Source organism: Nanorana parkeri, unplaced genomic scaffold (genome assembly GCF_000935625.1).
Source record: "Nanorana parkeri isolate BGI_ZX_2015 unplaced genomic scaffold, ASM93562v1 scaffold471, whole genome shotgun sequence".
Classification (NCBI taxonomy): domain Eukaryota; kingdom Metazoa; phylum Chordata; class Amphibia; order Anura; family Dicroglossidae; genus Nanorana; species Nanorana parkeri.
In genome coordinates, this window is record NW_017306739.1 from 668,014 (window position 1) to 685,737 (window position 17,724).

General features: G+C 41.5%; 1 protein-coding gene across 1 annotated transcript in view; it reads left to right on the forward strand.

Annotated features, from left to right (window-relative positions):
* PTPN3 (protein tyrosine phosphatase, non-receptor type 3) overlaps positions 1 to 17,724 on the forward strand; it is a 129,185-nt gene that overhangs the window by 102,428 nt on the left and 9,033 nt on the right. The window contains exons 19-24 of the mRNA XM_018560666.1: positions 3,220 to 3,377; positions 9,164 to 9,254; positions 11,013 to 11,074; positions 12,341 to 12,487; positions 14,505 to 14,633; positions 16,093 to 16,238. Of these exons, the coding sequence (XP_018416168.1) occupies positions 3,220 to 3,377; positions 9,164 to 9,254; positions 11,013 to 11,074; positions 12,341 to 12,487; positions 14,505 to 14,633; positions 16,093 to 16,238 (733 nt within the window). The remainder of the gene's footprint in view (positions 1 to 3,219; positions 3,378 to 9,163; positions 9,255 to 11,012; positions 11,075 to 12,340; positions 12,488 to 14,504; positions 14,634 to 16,092; positions 16,239 to 17,724) is intronic.

The following is a 17,724-nucleotide window of genomic DNA, read 5'->3' on the forward strand; positions in this document are numbered from 1 at the left end:
CCAGGCCTAGTACATAGTAGTACTTGCACATGCATTTTAACTATCTGTCGGGTATTATTCAAGTCCCAAAACCCAGGTTGCTCTTGTATGAAAATCTGAACACATCCTTTCTTTATCAATGACTGTCCTTTTTCCCTCTCACAACTCTATATAACATTAAGACCACCAATCAGATGAGGGGGGTCATTAGGAAAGGTGTGACGTGGCAAGCCTGTGCTGAACATTGCAAGTTGCAATGAAATGTGCATATGAGAACACCTTTTATATTCTCCTGGAAAGAAAAGCTGAAGGCATGTTCAGGCATTGCTAGCTGCCTGCATTTTATTGCTATATAGCCATTGTATACTGTGTTTGTTTGGAAGTGACAGCTACTTGAGAACCAGCCTGCAATACCCTTTCATTACCAGGCTGTCTTTCAATTTTGAGTGCTGTGATAATTTGACTGATATTTTGTTAGTCATGCAGTACTGTATCCAAATTAATGTTCCGATTTTATAAAATTAGATTATTATGAGTTATTATATAAAACTTTAGAGAAAAAAAAAGTTCCCCTCCGTTTCTGTCAAAATCAATATGGCATGACAATACAAAAAACCCCTGAAATTACCCTTTTTGGAAATTTTGGTGATCTAATTGTTTGCCACAATGTTATGTAAACTAAGAAACATGCTGATAATTAGGGGATTAAAACATGGAGCTTGGTATGGGTGCAGTAGATACATTATTGTACAGGTCATACACAGAGGGATCAGGAGGTGAAGGGCTTAATGAAAAGGTCACAGTGGCAGAATAGAATTTAAAGGTTTAACCAGCTGACCCATTCATGCATTCCCTGTTTAGACATTACCATGATTCTATGTGCAATTTATGGGCCAAAGGGAAGATGTTTAGGGCCTTGAGATGCCCCTTTGGGTTTCAGAACTATGAACAGGTTTGAGTAGAAACAATGGGGTGCTGACTTAGAAGGAAGGATACATGGATCTACTAATCTGCGCGCTGGCAGGGGAAGGTTGAAAATCATGAACCAAAAGGGGCAAAGAGTAGAATTTTAGCTAATAACCCCAGGAACCTACCTCGCGTAAAAGGGTTAAAGAAGGTCTAACCCTCTCTATAAAAGCCCCTCCTCCTGCTGACTTCCCCAGTTTAGTAACAAGCTAAAAACTCCATAGGGTGGGAGCCCAGCGCTGCCATGGAGTATAACCAGGAAAAGAAAATTCCGGTAAGTATGATTAAATTTTCCGTTTTCCTGGCCATATTCATGGCAGCGCTGACAAATGGGGATTACCCAAGCAGAAGTAAGGGTGGGAACAAAATCCATAGGCAAACATAATTGAATGCGAAAAATAAATGTATCACTCGACTCCAAGTCGAGAGAGCAAAACACTTCTACCGAAGTGGTCATTCACTGCAGCCCTGACGTCCAGTCGAGAATGGTAACAAAGGTAAACCTAGACACCCATGTTTCTGCCCTGCAATTTTGATTCACAGAAACTCCAGCTGCTGCTGCCCATGAGCAGGACACGGCCCTTGTGGAGTGAACCCCGATGCCTTTTGTTGGGGAGACTCCCGCTGTTTGACAGGCTTTAATGATGGTGAGCACAAGCCATCTGCTTAGTGAAGTTTTGGCTGCTGCCAATGCCTTCCTGGCTCCTGCCGTAATCATAAACAGCCTCCTGGACTTTTCCCAGTCCTTATATCCTTCCACATATGTCCTCAGACACCGGACTAGGCTCAAACATCCTTCCATCCCTTCTGAGTTGAGAGCGGGAAGGATAATATCCTGATTCACATGAACACTAGCATGAACCTTCGGCAAGAAACCTCATACAGTTCTCAGAACTACTCTATCCTCATGAAAAATGAGAAAGGGTTGACCACAACCACAGGCTTGGAGCCCCGACACCCTCCTTACCTGAAGCCAAGACTTCTAAGGAGACCATCTTGTATGACAAGAATTGCATAGAAATAGACTGTATCGGCTCAAAGGGAGGTCCTGAAAGAGCCTCCAAAACTAGAGGAACATCCCAAGACAGATAAAGAAGCCTATTAGGAGGATATACTTTACTCACTGCCTTCAGAGACTTGGAAACGCTCTGATTCTGAGTCCACCTGATCCCAGTGATGGCTGATGTAGCCGACACCTGTACCTTGAGGGAACTAAGGCTCATCCTTTTGTCCAGACCTGTATGGAGGAACACCAGGATCGCCTCAGATGAGATTTGAGAAAGGACAATGCCGTGGTCTATTGCCCATGTGGAAAACACCATCCACATGCTACAACATACAGAGGAAGTGGACACCTTCCGGGATTTCAAAAGCGTATCAATAACCTCCTGTGAAAATCCTGACTTTTTCAGCCTTTCCATTTCAGCAGCCAGGCCGTCAGACAGAGGTGCTGAGGATGCGGGTGCTGGACCGGCCCTTGAGACAGGAGATCCGATACCATCCACATCTCTGCAGGGTGTCTATGCTGATATTTCTGCTGGAGATCACCTCTTTTTCAAAATCTGCCAGGATTAGGACATCGTCAAGATAATGGAAAACGGTACCGTTTCCATACCTATTCTACAAGGGTAACCAGAATTTCCAAAAAAAGTCCTGGGGGCGTTGCCTTGACCGATACAAAATCCTAGGAACTCCTGCTGATCTGGAGCAATGAGAACATGGAAGTACGCATCCGTCAGCTCTACGGAACAAAAAGACTGGGGAAGTCAGCAGAAGGAGGGGCTTTTATAGAGAGGGTTGGGCCTTGTTTAACCCTTTTGGTTCCTGTCAGCTAGGGGTAATTGGATCTAAACCCATTTGTCAGCGCTGCCATGGATATGGCCAGGAAAAGGATTTTACAGTAAGTATATATAGTTAGGTTGAAAAAAGACACATGTCCATTGAGTTCAACCTATTTTATCCACAATCTTGAAACTCAGATTTTTAAATAAATGTTCCTACTTTACCATTGATTGAAATCAAACAAATAGTTGCTGCACTAGAGCTGCAGGCTGCAGAAAGAATGCAAATACTGGCCAGTCCTAATTTTTTGAGGCCCTTTCCTCTGATATGAAGTTCCACCCACTTCCTGCGCACCACTTTCCTGTCCCTCACGATGCTGGCCCTATGCCCACTTCTGTGTTTTGTCTAAAATAACTGTGGGGTGCAATAATCTGTATTTGATGCAAACAAAACAAACAAAACTTCCCTTTTGTCTAATCTTTCTTTCTGTAGTTGTGCGGCCTTTTGGTGAGATTAAATCAGAAGATGAGGCTGATCCGCAATTTCTTCCACCAATAATTCTTCCCTCTGAATACTGTGACACATTGCAGGGGTCAATGGAGCAGCTCACTAAAGGTCTGGAAACCGGAGTTGTACTCATTCAGTTTGAGGTAATTTATTTAATATATGAGTTATATTGGCATTACTTTTTTTGATAAATATGTCTCGAATCGTTCCTTTACAATCTATAGATTGGCTGTTGTTTTACTTGCCCATGTATTAATAATGGTGTAATTTTTTTTTAGGATTGTGATGATGCAGTGTGAGACAGCTTATATGCTTTAGGTCGGGGGATGATGTAACAAATTGTCAGCCACATATGATGCAGTTCTTATACCCAAAAATATGCCTTAATTACTGTGCCACAGGTTGGAGTCTCACAGACCCAAAAAACCTGAAGACAAAAGAGCCTTTTGTGCTTAGCTGAACGCAGAAAACATACCCAGGGCTAACACTTCATTTATATAAGTCAACCTCTTGTCAGTAATATGTAATGTACGGTGCAGGCGAAAAAGTGCCGCAGTAAGGAAATTGTAATACACAACATAGTGTAAAGAGTGCATAAAGAAGAACTCTGGTTAAAAAATGTATTAAGCCTTGCAGTGGGGCCACTTCTGCAAGGGTTAAGTGCTCTTTTTTGTCTAGGTGTTAAAAAAAAGTTATACTCACCAGACCATCCTAGCCGGCTTCCTTCTGTGATCACTGAAGTGTGTCTCCTCCTCTTGCTGCACAGATGGACTGCTCCTAGCGTCCTCACGTCTATACACAGTCTATGCTCAGTGTTTAGAGCGTGATGACACCAGGATCCTTAGACCGCTACAGCAGAGGGGGAGAGACATTCCAAACAGCGGTCCAAGAACAAGCCGGCTGAAATGATCTGATGAGTATAACTTCTTTTTTTTTTTTTTTAGCACCTGGACACAAACTAGCACTTAATCCTTGCAGTATGGGGCTAGCCCCACTGCAAGGGTTAGTAAAACTTTTTCCTGGAGTTCTTCTTTAACGGGTGCAGCAGTCAGGAGTATGTGCAGTACAGCACAGCATTTACAGTGCAGCAATCAGACCATACTTCATAAACCTAAAATAATTGAGGGGGAGGGGGTGTTGGCACATGTAGTGTGAATAGGTGGGGGAAGAATTATGGCAGGGGAGGTCTTGGCATGACCAAGATAACAGAGATTACATATTACCTGCAATGCATAGGTAAAAAATGGGAGTTCTCACAATCCTGACAATACTTACGGTAGGATACAAATGGTTACTCGTGGCAATACATGGACAACAAACAAGCAATGGTCAGAATACATGGACAACAAAGGGATAAATATTACATTGCACAGGCAACAAATGGGCAGCCATTACAATTCATGAGCAATTGTAAAAATGCAGGGGCAATAAAATGCAGGCACAATAACAGGAGGTGTAAGTGGGTGTTGGAATGCACCTTACATTGGTGTAGGGTGGTGTAGAAATGCAGCTTACATTGATGTCGGTAGGTGTAGGAATGGCCCTTATATTGGTGTCGGTGCGTGTAGGAATAGACCTTTTGTTGCTGTAAGTGGGTGTATGAATGCAGCTTACATTGGTGGCTGTCCGTGTAGGAATGCACCTTTCATTGTTTTTAGTAGGTGTAGGAATGCCCTTACTTTGGTATCAGTGGGAAAAGAATGTCTCCATTATTGTTCAGGAGAAAAAGATGCTCAGTTCCTGTGAAATCAACTCCGGCTCTTCAGCCGCTTCGTCAGCACCGGAACTAATACATGTGCTGTCTAGTAGGAGATCAACATGCCAAACAATGACAAAACTATACTAATGCTGTTGGGCAGTTTGTTTTTATCCCTGGCAGTGCCTGTATAGTTTCAGTTGAACCCGGAACCCCCCTACACCCATGGTCAGAACACTCAGTAAAACACTCATTTACTTTGTTGAAGTTAGAATGTGCTCTATAATATGTTATGTAAATAAAAAAATAAGTCAAAGGAACCGGACTTGCTGTATTTTTCTTGAAGACGTTTCACTGGTCATCCAACCAGCTTTCTCAATTCAGAATGACTGTACAAAAATTATCTGGGAATATTTATGGTGAATGTTGCTCCAATCCACATAATCTGTTAGTCGCAACCAGTTGTTGATTGCATTTGCATAATAAATGTACCAGTAGGCTTTATGGCTCTTCAACATGTGCAGCAAAACCAGGCATTGGAAAAGTGTTTTTAAGGCCTCTCTGCCGCCTATTAATGCCCATGTATGATAAAAGAATAGCAACCGCCCAGTACAGTTCACACACAGGCGTCAGCGTTGCATTGCAGCAAAAAATAGATTGCATGTAGCGCTCTAGAGGCATTGCCACTGAAATAATGCCTGCATTGAAGTATATTAAACCGCCTTTTAACGCTCAATTATACTCTCTCTAGAGCATTGACAAGGCATTAAATAAGCATTGCACAGGCGGTTTTGCAATAGAAGGGACCCCAAGTTAAATAGTTAAAACAAAAAAGTTTTAGGTCTGGTCGGAAAGTTAGAAGGCACCCCCCAGTAAAAAAAAAAAATAGTGTGTGGGAATTTTTAGAGGGAACCCAACCCCAAAAAAACAGGGGGAAAAGAACGTGGAGTCCCCCTAAAATTCCTACCAGACCCTTGATCTGAGCACAGGCGTGGCAGGGCAGGAAAGGGGAGGGATGAGTGAGCCCCCTCCTCCCTGCACCATAACAGGCCACATGCCCTCGACACTGTGAGGGTGCTTTTCCAGGGTCCCCCCTGGAAAAGCACCTAGTCCCAATGCCGATGGGGACAACGACCTCTTCCCCACAAACTCTGATCCGCTGGTTGTTGGGGTCTGCGGGCAGGGAAGCTAATTTGCATTGGGGTACTCCTTTAATTAAGGGGTGCCCAGATGCGGCCCCCCTTGTGAATGAGTAAAGGGTACTTGTACGAACCAAATGTACGAAATAAAATGTTTTAGCGAACCAAAATAGAAAAAATGGCCAGCTCTGCCCACTTGTTTTCATTTGGCCATGACCTGAGAAGACCCACAGGTGCCGGCCAAATGTCAACACATAGGCAGAGCTAGCAGGGATATCACCATTTGGCCGCCACCTGTGCGTCTTCTCAGGTCACGGCCAAATAAAAAAATGGGAGGAGCCTGTCGTGACGTCACCGCTAGCTCCGTCTAGTTGTTGAAATTTGGCCAGTTGCTGTCATTTGGCGGCGTGCATTTGTCGGTTGAGGACTGGTCGGCGGGCGTTGGCCTTTTTTTTTTATTTCACCGGGTTGGCGTCATTGTTGACAACGCTGGAGGTTGTGATTGACCATTGGATTACTTCAATGGATGCATTTTTGGACTTTTCGTGTTTTATTTTATTTTTTTCAAACTTGTGGTGTATTTTACATTTTGCTCTTAACCCTTTAGTGACTAAGTGACTAAGTAGGGGTACAATTACCCCTTACTCATTCAAAAGGGGGGGCACATCTAGGTGCCCCTTAATTAAAGGATACCCCGATGCAAATAAGCCCCCTGCCCACAGACCCCCACAACCAGCGGGGTCAGGGCTTGTGGGGAAGAGGCACTTGTCCCCTTTAGCACGGAGACAAGATGATTTTCCAGGGCGGACCGTGGAAAAGCACCCTCCCAGTGCCAAGAGCATGTGGCTTGGTATGGTGCGGAGGAGGGGGGTTGCTCACTCGCTGCCCCCTTTCCTGCTCTGCCCGGACCTATGCTCGAAACCTTTGCGGCTGCCCGAGAATCTTCAGATCTTTGGACGGGAGCGCGCAGTGGAGACACAGCTACGTTTTAACCCTTTTTGTTAATTTTTTTTTTTTTACCATCAAAACCTAAACCAGAATGTATTTATTTTTTAATCTGCAGCTATGAGGTTGCGCACTCTCATACATGGAAACCACAGTGTTGTTCCTCTGCCACTATCTCACCTTGTTCCTTCACAGAATGCAGAACAAAGTGTTCTGTGAATGGTCAAGGGGAAAGGAAGGATGCACAAACGACAGTGTGGCTTGGCGTATGATAGCAGCAGCTTTCCTGTCACAGCGCTAAAGCATAGCAAGGGACTGACTAGCAGAAGTAAAAATATTTCGGTAATCACACCTATACTTAAAGTGACATATGCCTCTTAACACATAACTTATATTTATACTTTAGATTTTTTTTAAATCCTGGCGTTCTGCTTTAATGTGTATTTCTTACTTATTTTTTCCTCTAAATGTTGCATGCATATGAGTGACCATGTTGCATTTATAGCTTACCCTTAGAAAGGCAATTAAAACATTTAGCACCGAACTGTTTCCACTAATGTCTTAGTGGTGTTCCTGTAGCAGATGAAATATGGTAATCTGTCACTGGGAAGCATCTCAAGGTACCTGTGACGGCCTGAACCGTCACTGGTGCTGTTGGAGGAGCCTCGGGGCTAGCCTCCTTCCTACGGACTATGGACCCAGAACTATGGAGACCCCCCTCGGACCTCTTGGGGTTACAATTAACCATTCTATCAGGTTTGTGTGTGGAGGAATGTACTGTACATGTTCCCTGGCATTACATTTGGATGACCCTGGGTTTATTATAGGTACAGGCTGTGACTCCAGGAGCACTGAAGAGGGTTAATTCTGGACATTGAACTGTTACAGTTTATTGGTCCCTTTGTTGTATTGTGTTGATGATGGGATTAGGATAGCTGATTCTAGGAGTAGCTGACTCCGGGTGTAGATGAGTAGATCACCCTATGATACACTCAGGAGATAATCCCATCACATGTGTCTCCTCTCTCCCTATTCATTCATTAAGGCATCGGGGAGGGGGATGTCTGTTTGCATGCTGTTCAGGTTTGATTGCGTTATGTGTTTAGACCCCCAGAGCTGTATATATACTGAGCTGGTCTTCAATAAAGCAGTTCTTGGTTTCCACCTCAACATTGGTGTTGTCTAATGATTGAGTGGTTAAGTGTTCTGTCCTAAGATATTGGTTCTGTCCAATAATTAGGCAGGTTTGGGCTGAGGACACTGGGATTCGGGTTCCAGCGGAGAGGAAGCTGTTTACGGACTGAGGTACCCAGTCGGGGTACCAGGAGGTCCGTCACAGTGCCTTCATAAAATATCAGTTTTCTAAAACATTCAGGGAGCCCATAACACAGTGAACCTAATATACCAGTAGCAAATTCAGCAAAGTGGTCAGCACAAGGCCCTGCCCCTTCTGCATCCTATCCCTATATAATGGGAACAGTCAGGAGCTATTGCTTATCAGTGGATTTACAATGTTTATTGAGGGTATATAAATGTCACATTAGGGTTCATTCATATTTTATTTGCAAAACTTTTTATCCCAAACCTGCAGTACCAGCAGTTTTAACTGTCTGCCTGCTATAGGTCAGTATGTTTTATTGTTAAGTGACTATATGCATAACAGTTTGCGTAACTGTCCTTTCCACCGGAGCAGTCAACAGGCACCATATTTTGTATATTATTCTGCAATAATATATGAGCCAAAATTCAGTGCTATTAGTCAGAAATAAATGTTAATTAAACTGCAAATATCACACACAGACACTGGATGTGTGTTGATAGAATCATTGTCAGTCTAGAACTGGTCGCAGATAAGATGCACAAAGTCATTTAGTATGTAACCAAGTAGTGAAAATATAATTACATTTTTTACACATTTCCTTGCACTTACAGCACGATGTGTGTGTGTGTGTTTGATTCTAATACTTGTTAGAACAAGCCCTTGTTCCTTTAACTTCAAAGTAATGGCTAGACACAAGAAACACTGCAAAATTTGATACAATTGGAGCTGTATCATTGTCCTCTTTATTTTTCACTTACCTCCAAATATGAAGCAAATGCTAACATGTCAGACACTAGGTTTACTGTTTCTATGTTAACTGTCTTGCAGCAACTGTATCGAAAGAAACCTGGGCTTGCTATCACATTTGCGAAGACTGGTGAAAACATGGATAAAAACAGATATAAAGATGTATTACCTTGTGAGTAACTATACACATTCTTATTAGTTTTGTCATATGGACATACTGTATGTTGTTCTGGGTATAATTCTAAATATGTTCTATGAATAAAAAACAGTGCAGTAAGGGCCTGTTCACACGACGTGCGTCTTATGTGCTGACCTGATCCGTACGCTCCTGCACTAAAAATGCATCCCAATGTATCCTTACGTGTTTTATGGGCTACAGTTCTCACGTGCACAGTCCGTTCAGGTTACGACAGAAAAATACTGCATGTCACATTTTGTACGGTCAGGAAACGCAAAACGTGTCAAAACGCACGGCACTGCAGCTAACATACTGAAAGCCCCACTCCAGCAAAAAATAAATAATGTTTTTTTTTTTTTTTTTAACTGGAACGCATCAAAAACGTGGCAAAAACACATAGCACAGCGTCTGCAGATCCGCACCTGATCAGGACCTGAAACTGTGAACAGGCCCTAAAGGAGTTTCCTAAGTAAAGTTTAGAACCCAAGCAGTTCATATGTACTCTGAGGAAATATTTAATGTTTATGAGGGTCTCATGGCTCCAACTTCCTACATAATTTTACCTGTTTTTTACCCCTCCTGCGCAGCATATGACAGCTATGCAGGTTTGAGTGCCTGTGGCTCAATTGTCTTTCTTTTTCACTTTCTTTTCTTGATTCATTTTTTTACACCACCTTCCTACCTTATTCGCCGCTTACCTTTTCTTCTATTCATTTTTTTCCCTTACCTTTGACCCCCTTCATTCCTTTGTGACCATCCTACTGAAACAAAGACAGAATGGAAAATTAATTAATATAAACACTTTGAGTGTCTGTCATAGGTGGTTAGCTGATTGGCGTATTAGCAGCCTTCCTAGGTTAAAAACGAAATGAAATTGGAGATGGGTTAACAATAAAAGACAGATCTGCCATTAGAAATTTTGTTTACACCAGAGTGGTGCTTTTTTCATAGTGATTTATTTTTGTGTATTTTTCTTTATATAATTAATACTGTTAAATATATACCGTAGGCACACATTGATTTTTGTAACCGCGCTATTAAATAGTACAATCCTCTTTTAATGACCATGTCAGCTGGGGGAATACAAATGCAGAGAATTCACAGCCTACTGGAATTTTAGGTGGACTAAACCTTTAAAGAAGACTTCTAGATTACATGGGGGACATTTTACTCTTATAATTCATCCCACCTACTTTAAATTTTGAGTCTAATACAAGCTTTTTCGTTGACTGATATGGACTGATTGGCCAATGTGGCTTCAGACAATTATTTTCAAATAATTATAAAAGAATATCCTGGACATTTGATAACTGCCTGTAAACTATGTCACATAATTATGCAACAACAAATCCTGCCCTGCCCTTTTTTTGGGAATAATCATAGAAGAATGTCCTGGACATTGATAACTGCCTGTAACACAGAATTATGTAACAATAAAGAAAACTGAACTGAACATTTAGAAGAAGATCGCTACAGTCAAGTATTTTGGTTCGTTGTCATAGAATATATTCATTTTACTACCCAGACCACTCCGGAGTTAGAATCACTTGCCCATGAGTCTAAAAAGAAAAGGACTTGTTGATAAAGCTCCAGGATTTTTATGGTGTCTATTTAAAGAGCTACAATAAAGTATGTATCTTTTAGAGTGTACTGCTATTCTGAAGATTGACTTGTAAAAAGAAACAACAGTTTTTAAAAGTGTTCTATATAATGTAGAGATTAACATTACTATTTTATCTATTTTATCTACAGATGATGCAACCAGAGTGCTCTTGCAGGAAACTGAAGACTACATCAATGCTAGCTTTGTGAATGTAAGTGTATGTTACTGTGAAGTGACTGTGGGGCCATAAGAGTTCACTGTCAAACTCTCATAGGATTTTTGTGATATAAACAACACACCCATTTTAAGTATTGCAAGAGTTTTACTACTTTACTGGTAATGCAGCTAGCTCCCCACTGGGTCCTTGTCAATTTTGATTAACTTGCCTCCTGTCACCAATATACTTAGTACAATTAGCAGAATTGTTGCCTTCTTAGTGTTTGACTAACTTCGTTGACTTGCAGCTAAAGCAAGCGGAGAACTACTTGCAAAACATGAAAGTGACATTAAACCTTCCATTTTTTAATTATCTTTTTTATGGTGGCCAGACTTGCTGAAAATAAAAAGTTCTTTTATTTTCATAATTTCCTCATTCTCAAGTGGTATCCAGATCGCAAGCGCACCTCCCCCGTATGAATGCCTCCATCAGCTAGCCAACTGCTGTAAAGGCACCTGTAAGTGTACAGACATGGTCGTGGCCGCAGCTAGCTGTGTGCGTCTACTTTAAGGATGAGAAAAATGTCAGGTGTGTCATGGAAACACTGCACAAGGGAAAAGTGGTTCACAAGGGGAACATCCATTTCAAATAATAAGTGAGGTAATTAGTGAAATTAGTGATACATTTGTAGCTGGTTAGACAAATCCTTGGAGATAATTATAGCTAAATAGATTTTAGGACAGTGAAGTATTAATAGCTGAACAATTAATTGCTTCACCAGTCTGGCACAAAAGGGATGTTGGAAGAACAAAATGTTTTAAAACTCTTTATTGTCATATACATGCATTTTAATTTTTGGGTTACTTTTAAAATGTTTGATTTGCTTTAAAATAGAAAGTGGGAATAGAATTCTATAATTGGCATTATATTTACAGATTGAAGAAGAAAACCTTTTTGTTTGCAACTGTCTTCCCCAAAGGTTGGGGATTCATGCCTGGTCTATGTTAGTTGTACCTTTCCCCGGTTAAAACTCTGGAGAATATATATGTGTATATAGATGTATAAAAAAACAAAACTGAGTATTGTAGTATGCGATGATACCTTTCTTATTGGACTAACAAAATATATAAAAGACAAGCTTTCGAGAGTTAACCTCTCTTCAGGTCAGAAGCAGTACTACTTGAGTAGTTTGGCTTACCCATTTACATTACACTATATATATATATATATAGTTAAAAAAGACCTTCCATCTTATCTTTTTATTGAAAGGTGCTTTAGTACATGGTACAATGTGATCATAAAATATGTTTGTATTTGCAGATGGAGATCCCGTCATCTAATATTGTAAACAAGTACATTGCAACGCAAGGACCCCTTCCACATACATGTGCACCTTTCTGGCAAATGGTTTGGGACAACAGATTATCTCTTGTCATCATGTTAACAACATTAACTGAACGAGGAAGGGTAGGTGTTTACTATGTTGAAGACTAATAAAAGTTGAAGCATTATGTATTCTCATGGGACAATTTTACTAGTTAGTACAACATGTTTGAATCTTACTAGAAATAAACCAGTTGTCTATGTGCACACAAACATGAGCACTAAAAGGCTTCAGAAGTGCTCAGTCCACCTATTCTTCCCAGCACTGTTTTAAAATGGCTGATGTCAGCCACCCCTGCGGGCCCCTGGCAGCACGAACACAGGAACTGCCAGCTGTCACTGACAGCTGGGTTGCAGCATTACGCCTAGTAGCTCAAATGATCAGCTTATGGGCATCTGATACCTCTACAACTCGCTCAATAGTAGTGTTCTGTAGTAGCACAGTGTTTACATCACATGTGACAATACCACACTTTCTCTGTTTATGAAGGCTGGCTCAGCTACTTTTTTTTGTTTGTTTGTTTGTTTGTCTCACTTTTCTCTTCATAGGGTGCCCGGATCTGGTCAGTAGATGGATATATAAAAAATATATTTCCTCCCCAGATTAATACCCAGGTCGCAACAATGATGTTGGATGATCTGGATGACATTTGCATTCACTGCGTAAGCATCAAATGCTCACGTAAGTTAATGAAAGGGCATTTAAATTTTTAACAATCACAAACCTGTAAAGAAGTCAACGTGCTAATTTGTGCGTTCATCAACCTGACTTAATCTTGTCTTAATGTTACGTTTTAAATGTATGCAAACTGCTTTTAAAGTAAAATGCATATGTTCACTTTGAACTTTACCATTCCATTATGTTACATAAAAGTCACACTTTAGTAATATTTCATTTAGTAGACTTTTTGTTAATTTTATTTTGGGATAAATATATGGGGGTGCACAAATCGAATAAATGTTACTTTGGGGAAAAAGTGCAGGGAAATTCTTTTTTTTTTTTTTACTATCTATACCCAATAAAAACCAAGGAAATAAAAATATATGTGTCCTAATTTGCTACCAAACTAAAGCCATATCTGTCCCAAAAACATTATGCATAAATGTTAGGATAGATATAACATGCGGAACAAAGAAAAACAATGTTCTGGCGCTCAAGGGATTTAGGGAGAGAATGGCCTGTAGACTCAAGTGGTTAATAACAAAATGTGGAAAACAAGCATGTTGTGGTAGGATTTGATATTGAGCAGATTTTTCACCACCTGCCATTCCCATTGAGAAATGTCTGTGGACATCCTTCATCATTGGGGTTGATTTTTGATTTAAGGGATTAAATTAAATGTAATATAAGGTTATGGCTGATGCAAGATTGAGTGAGCACTGCTAAATATAAAAACTCATTCTTGCGTGGTAATTTCTCAATTAGTAGTAATTAATTGATAGTGATTGATATTTGCTAAACATTAACCTTCTATACATTTATGCATTACAAAGTGTCAGATTGCTAAGTGTTAATACCACAACACACGGGTTATTCGTATTGTGATTTAAATATGTTTTTATATAGACCTACTATCTATTAATCTTTATTCCCATCAGCTCAGCTGCCACAGTAATATACACAATGAAGAGTAATAACCCTTTGGGGCACTAAGGCTGCATTCACACAGGAGCGGTTTATGCAAATGCGCGCGGAGCCGCTCTAAGCATAAAAAACAATGCATTTTATTATGCATTGTTCAGACTTTTGCAGCGGCCGGACGGTTTCGTACTAGTACTACTAGTCTGCTGCAGTAAATATGCAAGAGCACATCAGATACTATCCCACAGCGCATTCTGTGTTTTGCATTTCCACAACACAGATAAGTATCATTCATAAGTAAATCCTAAGCAGTTTTCTACTATTGGCACGGCTCAGAGCACTTCCTGATATTACACTCAGATTCCTTGCCTGATATCTTGAATTAAAGTTGTGTACTTTTTAGTTTGTTGTAATTGTAAATGTTACAATCTATGTAATTTTTAGCCTTTTCCCAGGTATTTCACATATGTTAAAAAGTATATTATACTCACTAGCTGTCTGTTACTTTCTACCCTCTAGACTAAATGTCATCAGTACTGGCCTGATCCCCCTGATTTGATGGAGTATGGGAAATTTAAGGTTAAATGTAACTCGGAAGACTGTACAATTGCTTATGTATACAGAGAAATGATCATAACTAACACTGAGGTAAGAGTAGAGGTGAAATGGATCAGAACCACAACTGGGTTCACACAAGATATCTGCTGCTGTTCCTAATTATGTTGTATACGGTGCACCGGAAGCATCACACCGACACAAGGTTGAGGTCTATAACGCTTCTGTCTTTATTCAGGGCGTTGTCTCTCTCTTATACACAGAAAACAGGAGAGTGTTCGTCACACATATGCCCACATATGTTATCTCTAAATGTTTTGTACTATTGGGCAAACTATGAGGAACTGTTAGTTAAGGCCTTGTTGTCTCTCGCTGATTGGTTAGTCTTGCAAAGATATCTTCTGCCTTTAGCATCCTCCCTCAGCATTCTTTTCATGTATCCTCGGCGTGCTTCCGGATACAGGGTCTATCTTGGTTACGCGTAGCAAAGCTAAAGCTGCATAGTAAGGAAAGTCACAAAGCTATGTAACAAATTCAAACATAGAAAAGGACATTTTCTTGATATGATCCATATTCCTTCACAGTGGTACATTTCATAAAATGGCCATCTGGCTACTAAACAGTTAATTAAATGCACCTCATTAATACCATATTTGCTCCAATAGCCTTTGTTTGTAAAACTCCTTTGATGTAACTGGAAGGTACATTAACAGAGCTAAGCCTTTAACATGCCTTTAGAGCTACAAAATAAACAGCCTCACTGTAAAACCCCCACAGCACTGGAGCTTTTGAAAAAAATTCTGAGCTTGCATACCTGCTTCTGAAGCAGATTGTCTTGGTTTGGCTACAGCATACCAAAGCATGAAGCTCATCCTGCTATATTGATGCCAGTTGGTATCCAACCCCAATCATGCATACCTGTACATTTCCCAGTAAAGGTGCAGGTATGTGGGAATGGGGTTGGTTAACAGCTTTTGACAGATACTGCAAACCTATGCTCAAATGTTAACATAACGTTATAGCGCTGATCTTCCTGGCATTGAATAAATAAAGAGTAGCAGAAGGACTGAAATACCTTTCTTGGAGAAAATGTTGCTCAAGGCTCCTTTTAATGATGATCACCTAACCGAAAGCCTAAGTGTCTGTTCACAGGTTCTGTTCTGAAGGAGAGGCCTGTTTTTCAGAGATTATATGGCCACATGCCTTGGCTTTTTGATTATGTGAGCTGAACTGAAAGTAACTAACCTGGAGAAGCATTTTCTCCATCCCAGGAAGAATGGTTATAGTTAACAGCACTGAGATAGGTGTAGCTGTAGTAGAGTCTGACACAAGTACTGAGAGATAAGAGTGAATACCATGTATCATACAAGATAAGGCAAGCAGTAATAGTAAGTACTGTATGTTTTCCTACGGCATAGATAATGCCGTCATGACAACCACAGTAAACCATATCCTCATATATGATGATTTAATTACGTTGCAGGGGTAAGGATAATTTTTGTTTGCACTCTGGTATCAACATTTTAATGTCTGAAAAATATTTTGTTTGCAGACAGGAGAGGAGCTGCCAGTTTCCCATTTGCAGTATGTTGCTTGGCCTGATCATGGTGTGCCTGATGAGTCTTCTGATTTTCTGGAATTTGTTAATTGTGTAAGACAAAAAAGAATAGAAAATCAAGCAATTCTTGTCCATTGCAGGTAATTATTTTATCTTTAGAAGGTATTTTGATAATGAATGATAGGGCAGGGTAACTGGATTTCTGTTAGGAAATGACTAATGGGATGAGTTCTGTACCAAACAATATAAATAGTCTTGGTTAGCAAAGGGATTAGACTTTGCCCACTGAGTGCAAGAGTGATAATGCCAAATATACGACTATGCTTAGATAATGTATATAAATTAGATATCTTTTAAAGTGGCACTAAATCTTAAAAATTTACTCAACTACCCTAATAACAAAAATGTAGCTTATTTGTGCATCACTCGGCTGTAGATCCCCAAATCATCTCTGAATTCATGCTGACTCTGTCCTTTCTTCTGGATGGTGGCTATTTTTGTTCCCCATGGTCTCCAAGCTTACTCCTGTGATGGACTTCAATCTCAATACAAATTAGTAAACTAAACGTGAGATTGTAGTCCATCACGGGAGCGAGCTTGGAGCAGTGGCTACTTTACAACACATCTCTTCTCCTATATATGAATGTAATCACTTTGTAGGAAGGTAGTTCCAATATCACAGGAACTACATTTCAATGTGGGGAGTTCAGCTATAGGTATAGCCTCACAGATGTGTTTTCCTAGAACTGCACTCTAGACCAGGGCTCAAAATTTACATTCGCCCCCTCGCAATTTGTGAGTGAAAATTGCGAGGGGGCGAGTGGAAATGAAGCCATTGAGTCAGACACTCAGTCATGGACTGAGTGCCTGATGCCTGATGACTTCAGTGGCGGTGCTAAGGAACAAAGGGCCCTGGTGCAAAAAAACACAAACACAGCGCTCTGCTCCCGCAGCGCTCGGCCGACTGTCACTTTCTCTCCTCCCCGCTGGGACACAGAGCAGCGCCCAGCGGGAGGAAAGAAAGCACGGATGCGTTGCTGTATAAACCCAGCGGAGCCCACCAGGGACCCTGCTGAGCCAAGCAGAGACCCTGCTGAGCCAAGCAGAGACCCTGCTGAGCCTAACAGAGACCCCACAGAGCCCATCTGAGAGTGACCCTGCATAGACTCTCTATGGTGGGCTTTGCAAGGTCTCAGGTGGGCTGGTCAGGCTCCCTTTACCTGCTCCTCTTACCTGTCAGCCCCAAGCCGCCCGCTGCTGGGCCCCGGCCTCCTCCACCTCCAGGCATCAGCCTCCTTCTTCACTGCTGGGCCCCTGACTCCTCGGCTGCCACCGGCAGGCTAGCCTCCGCCTTCAGCAGTGCCTCCACCGCAGGTCCCCGACTACCGCCACTGCCAGGCCGCGACTACCACCACCGCAACTGCCGTGCCCCAACTACCGCTGCTGCCTCCTCCTCCTGACCCGCAGGGCCTCTGGCCCCAGCCCCCTCCTCTGCCAGGCCCCGGCCTCCTCCATCTGAGATAATAGTTGCGCCACTGCTACCACCCATAGTATCGGGTGTCTGGCATCCCCCTCTTGCTATAGTGACCCATGTAGCGTGGAGAGTGGGGCGGAGGAACCAGCACG